Source organism: Poecilia reticulata, linkage group LG4 (assembly GCF_000633615.1).
Source record: "Poecilia reticulata strain Guanapo linkage group LG4, Guppy_female_1.0+MT, whole genome shotgun sequence".
NCBI classification, from domain to species: Eukaryota; Metazoa; Chordata; class Actinopteri; order Cyprinodontiformes; family Poeciliidae; genus Poecilia; species Poecilia reticulata.
The window spans coordinates 25,124,004-25,130,129 of record NC_024334.1 but is presented as its reverse complement, the minus strand read 5'-3'; the positions used below and the strand labels follow the sequence as shown (position 1 = coordinate 25,130,129).

Genomic DNA, 6,126 nt, shown 5'->3' with positions numbered 1-6,126 from the left:
TAACAAAACAGATTCACCATGACTGATTCTCCTCATTACTTAATTGTTTTATAGCAAACATATTTATTTATATTGGGGATAAGTAAGCATTAACAAATGCCATATATTTTTACAATTTCCATGTATAAATTAATTACACCGGCAAAAGGCCCTTAAAAATAATTTGTAGTTTATCAACTACTGAATGTACTTCCATCTAATTTGATGAAACACAAACATCAAGTTGTGTGATGATCATAGACAAACTCACAATTCAGTGATGGACAAACTAAATAGCAGTGAGCTCTTCAACAGATGACATACTTGACATTTGTGAATTGTAGCTAACTCCTTCCGAATGAGGTGTTTTCCCCACACACTGTTTTATTCCTGACCAAACACAGAACGCTTTCATTACAATTAGGCCGGGACTGCAGCACATCTGTTGTTTTTACATAGTTCGACGGAAGTAACTGATAACATAAATTTACGATGTTTAGGCAGATACACTTATGTGTGCTATTTTTTAATTGTGTACAGCCTTTTCAAATAGTTTCCATACCTGAAGTGAGTTTCTATATCAAAACTTCCTTCCATAAATCTTATGCTGTATTTGTAGAATATTAATACAAGCATTTCTAATGGTACTGTAAAAAATTAATGACCAAATAAGTGTATCTAGGTCTATGTTAATGAATGTTAACATAATTTTCAGAAGAAATTAGCAAAGCAAATACAGGCTTTTTACTTTTAAGTTGGGAATCGTCTCTCTGACCTCACTGACCTTATGGATTGATGCCAGTAAGCTATTGTACTGCTGATAAGCTCTAAAGCATGGAAGTAAAGTATGCCGTATATTCATGTGACTTCTCTTTTAGCAGCCAGAGGTGTGAGCTGCAAGCTGCAGGAAATGACTAACTTCTTGTTTGGACAAATGGACTCCTGCAGAGATGCGTATCTTTCCAAAAGTGACATTGGTTTCAGTCCACTTGGAGGAAAGATGTCTGGGACATCATGACAATTTCTACCATAACAAAATCAGCTAAAATTTCTCTTCAGACATAGTGTGAACTGAGGTTGCCCAAAAATATGCCTAGTATGAACATAACAACATCACATGCAAGAATCACTCAGGTGCAGCCTAAGATGAAAACAAATATTGAAGGCAATATTTGGCAATGTAAATAACATTTCCAAAATGTAGTTTAAATCAGACGTCTACATAGACCAAACAAAAAGAAAATCAAACGGTTAGTTAGAATAACTAAAATTATTTCTATTCGCTAAATACCAGAAAACTGAGCTTCTTCAGTGACAGGTTTCATAAGAGGTTCTTCCTCACAGCAGCTGTTAGACTCTAAAACCAGCACTGCTCCAAACAGTGCTTTCCTCCCTGCCAGTATTTGCAGATTTCCCTTTCATGTCTGTTGTTTCTTATGCACAATTGTACATAGATTTGAACATTTTCTTTTAAGGAGATCCTACTCATTTGCACGATTCTCTGAATCTGAAGATGCTGTTTTTTTAATGCTGTACTTGATGTGACTACATATTTTCATTTTTATTGAATCATTTTTATGGAATCAAATTTGCCACCTTGTTCTTACTAGTAAAGTTAAACATATAAAATATTGGTGAGAGAATAACACAATTAGCCCAGAGGCTAATGAAATAAGAAAAAAAAACAAAACACTTTTAATGGGGAAACTTGCTCTGCCAGACAACATGACACTTCCTTTTCGTTTCCCACTTAATGTAGAGTAATGTTAAAATATATTGTTCATTCAGTCTTTACGGTAATTAATGCATTTTCCAAGAAAGGGATGTGTCTGAGGAGCTTATGAATGCTGCCTCCCACTCTGACCCTCCAGTTTGCAGATAATGTGGAGGTTATCGCTTGACAGGAAACCATGTTGGAATTTGAATGGAAACCGGAAAGAAAGATCCTTTTCTTTTTTCTTTTAAAGTCACCGGGTGGCTGATTGAACATGGCCAAAAATCAGTGTTCACCTTGCACCTCGTGATGAGGGTCAAGTACAACAGAGCAGAGCTCTGGCAGTGTGAGCGGAGAAGCTAAATCTGTTCTCGTCTGCCACATCTTATTTTCACTGTAACTAATTTCAGATAGGGGAAAACCCTGAGCAAAAGAATGGGGATGCCTACTTGACTTAGCAAGAACTATGTGTGGTACGCCTTTGAAGCTGTTCTGTTCAGATCCAGACATTGTTTAACACCCAAAACAGAACGGAAAATGTGATCTTAGCTCTCTCAACCACAAAAAAGTCTTCTCTTTGAATTCTTACAAAATAAAAACAAAAAGCATATATGCTTCTGCATTCATGACAGAGAAAAAACATATTCAAGACATAAAAACAGCCACAGTATATTTGCCATCTAACAGGATTACCCAATATTAAGCGCCATGCAGTTTTCTTCACCTACTGAAAAAGAAAATTGCCACAGCCTGATGCTGCCACCAACATGTGTCACTGTAGGGCTGGTGTCTTCATGGTGATGTAGTTATTTAGCCAGAAAGCTACATTCTGGTCTCATATGACCAGAACATCTTCTCACATGTATTTATTGTGTTTTTTCATGGCTTGTGGCAAACTTCAAAATGCATTTCCAAAGGCTATGTTTCAACAACTTTTGTGACTTTCCTACAAAGATTTGCTGTGTGGTTGAGTTATAGTTTTCCCTTCTCCCACCTGAGCAGCAGATCTCTGCAGCTGCCATGGAGTCACCATAGGCCTCCTAATTGCTTCTACTTCTCACACTGTTGGTAAGTTCAGAGCAGACATATTTTCAGATATGTTAAACAGTGCTTCATAAGATGTTCAAAGTACACTCTTGTATGGTGTCTTCTTTATAACTATGTAATTTTGTGTTTTTATTAAAGTACCTTGAACCTCCTTTTTGCTAAAATGTGCTATGCAAATAAACTTGATTGAATGATTGTTTTTAAAACATGACCCTAATTTTAAATTTTACAAAGATGTATTCCTGATTTGTTTGTTCACTAATGTCCCCTAACAAACCTCTGAGGCCTTACATTTCACAAATTTAGGATATTTAACATTAAAACTAATGTTGATAAAATAATCGACTTGCTAAAACTGTAATAACTGTAATAACAGCAAATAGAAACTAAGACAATTTACTCTAACTGCATTATTTTCTGTAAAAAGGGTCTTGTAATTAAAGTGCCAAAATGGAAAGGGAAAAAATAATTCTTATCCGCCTGTGGCTTTCAAAACAACACTCTTTCCCCCAGCTTAACAGGATGCGTCCGTCATTCCAGCTTGCTCACTCCTTCCTGTATGGACTTTACGCTTGGCAAACAAACTCCAATTTTCATGAAGTGATGCCAGCAGAACGGTAAAATGGGGAAAATTGTATATTTTAAGATCCTTGATTAGCCTTCAGAAAAAAGAAAAAGAAAATGACTGAACTTGGCCTTAAAAATATACAAAGCATTTTATACAAGATTTCACTGAGACCAAAGAGTTTAATGTTGTATTTAAAATATAACAGACCAGACGGTTAAACTATTATTCTGTGGTTTGGTGTCATAAATACAGGCAGGCATTTGGAAATGAGAACAAGGCTCCTATTTTTTGTCATCGGACCAAGTGACCTCATAGTCACCGAAGACAGCTTTCAACTTCTCAACAGACACAGAGTGGTCTGCTTTCCCAAAAGCCTGAAAAAAGAAGCAAAGAAAGCATTTATATGACAACAGATAAAAATAAAAAAAAATCTATATATTTTTTAAATCTGTCTAATTTTAATTCACTCACTGTGGATTCTCCAAACACCCTGATCTTCTTGTCCTTGTTGTTGTGCTCGATCTTCCCTCCTCCAAGGCATTTACACTCCATCCCTAAGGCCTCCAGAGCTGGACTGACCTTCTCAAATATGTGATCTGCATAGATAACAGAAAAATAGGTTTAAATCGCTCAAGTCAAATAACCAACACGTGAAAGCTATTTATTTTGACTGTAAAGCTCCTAAAGCCGTGGTCTGCATTCTTCATTCTCGAAAGCGTGCTAAAAATTGTGCGGCTGAACTTTTGGCGGACAGTCCGGTTTGATGGGCACAAACACAACACTTAAAGCAGAACTGACACACTTAACGCTCCTCTTGCAGCAGACCTGCAACTTAGGAACTTACTGTGGTACTCCGCACTTTTAGTGCCTCGTACTACGTCTTTCTGTGCATCGCCATCTTTTACTTTAACTCTTAGCAGTATGTATTTAAAAGTCCCCTCGGGATCAATCTCAACATCGGGAATTTTAGCCAGAGCTTCTGCCATTGTGCCTACAGATCTACATACACTATCAGTGAGCCTCCGACTGATCAGAGACCTGCCAAGCACGCTGAGCATGATACGTTCACGCGATTGGTTCCTTTTGCGTCAGGAATTCTATTTCCGGTCTTAAAGCGACAGGGCATTTGCAGTTTGACACCACATCCTTGCAACGCGTCGAGTGTGCACGCTGGTGACCTCGCGTGGCAAACACATGAAACGTTTCGCTTTGTACACAGACCTCATATTATTGCGTCTTGAACTTTGCACGTCTCCACTAGACACTTAAATATTTTATTTGGATCTTATTTAAGAGGCCAACACAAAGTAGTTAGTCAGTGTGAATTGCCAGTAAGTGGATACATGTTTATTTCTTTTTTATTAGAATTTCTACTGAGAAATATCTAAAGGGTTGTGCCTTTGTATTCCCATATGCAAGTTATTTAATGTTAAATAACTTACAAGTTACTCCCATATGCAAGTTATTTAATGTTAAATAACTTGCAGGTTATTTAAAGTGTGTCTCTATCAGCTTTGCATATGTAGAGACTGAGATTTTTGACAATTTTTTTCCTCCCAAAATAGCAGAAGAGCAGTCATATTGGGCAGAGACCTCTTCCAGAGATAGCATCTTTAAAGTTCACGGTCACAGATTTAAGTCTGGACTTTGACTGGGACATTGCTACATATTTATGCTTTGATCAAAACCAATTCCATTGCAGATCTGGCTGTCTTTTCCTTGTCTTTTTCTTGTCTTTTCGGGAGGCTTTTTGTTTGCCAATGTCCTTCAACAAACCTCTGAGACCATAACGTTTACGATTGTAGAACAAGTTGTACACAAATATGCATGTTTGTTTTGCGTATTTGTGGATGTTTACTGGTTGGCTTCTATTAACAGCAATATACACAACAACTATAATCAGATTTTTCAAACAATGCTTCACAAGATTTGAGGAAAACTGATATTGCTAAATCTGATGGCAGAAGTTTTCAACAAGAGATTGTATTGCTCTCTGTCCATGTTTGTTTTGATTTGCTCTTGCCTATCAGATATGGTTTTGGTCTTTGTTAATCATAACATGGTTTGAATAATAAACCTAATATTTTATTATTACATTTTTGGTTCGAAGAGCATTTCAGCTGACAGCAACATTGATGTTTATCATTGCTGCTAACGTCTTTCGGATGCACTTGCAGCAGATGTATTGGTTTCAGGCAAAAAAAAAAAAGAATAAGAGAAGTCACAGACCTCATATGAAAGAGTGTATAACTCTTACATTTTAAAGAGGAAGTAGTAAAAGTTGTTAGGACTCAGTTGATATACTAAATTGAGTTTGGGTCTGGACTCTGAGGCGACCATTCTAACACATGAATATGCTGCAGTCATTAGAGTGATCAATCAATAAGAAACTCAATATGATGCATTTCATTAGAACTGAGGTTGTATGTCTGGGTTGAAGTTGAACCTCAACCCAGATCCCAAGTGTTTTGGAGCCGTCTTTTCTATCAACTGTGATCAGCTTCCCTGTCTCTGAGGAAGGAAGGCATCTTCACAACATAATGCTGCCACCACCAAGTTCTATCATTGGTGTGTTTTGTTCACGATGAAGTGCAACAATAACAACATGCATATAGGCTAAAATCTTTCAACAATGTTTCTTTTAGTCACTCATTTATAAAGGTCAGATTTGAAGAATGCACAAAAACAGTTTTCAGGACTCATAAAACTACATGCCATTTTTGTTTTCGGTTTGAACTACTGTGCATTAGTCTTAAGGGTTTTGGATGCTGTTAGCATCAGCAAAGCATTTAAAAAAAAAAACATTTTTGTCAGAAAC

The 6,126-nt window shown here is 36.8% G+C and overlaps 1 protein-coding gene across 1 annotated transcript; it reads right to left on the bottom strand.

Annotated features, from left to right (window-relative positions):
• Window positions 1–3,467: 3,467 nt before the first annotated feature.
• On the bottom strand, window positions 3,468–4,390 carry si:dkey-51e6.1. Its single transcript, XM_008406990.2, has 3 exons — window positions 4,153–4,390; window positions 3,780–3,904; window positions 3,468–3,682 (listed from the first exon to the last, which is right to left on the bottom strand). The coding sequence occupies exons 1-3, from the start codon at window positions 4,364–4,366 to the stop codon at window positions 3,590–3,592; spliced, it is 432 nt and encodes a 143-aa protein (XP_008405212.1). The 5' UTR covers window positions 4,367–4,390; the 3' UTR covers window positions 3,468–3,589.
• Between the last annotated feature and the right edge of the window lie 1,736 nt (window positions 4,391–6,126).

Excerpts from the sequence above, each read along its gene's own strand:
- si:dkey-51e6.1 (XM_008406990.2), bottom strand. The coding sequence starts at position 4,366 with ATGCTCAGCGTGCTTGGCAGGTCTCTGATCAGTCGGAGGCTCACTGAT. Across the intron at positions 3,905-4,152 it reads TAAAAGTGCGGAGTACCACA|ATCACATATTTGAGAAGGTC; the intron begins GTAAGTTCCTAA and ends TTATCTATGCAG. Across the intron at positions 3,683-3,779 it reads GGGTGTTTGGAGAATCCACA|GCTTTTGGGAAAGCAGACCA; the intron begins GTGAGTGAATTA and ends TTCTTTTTTCAG.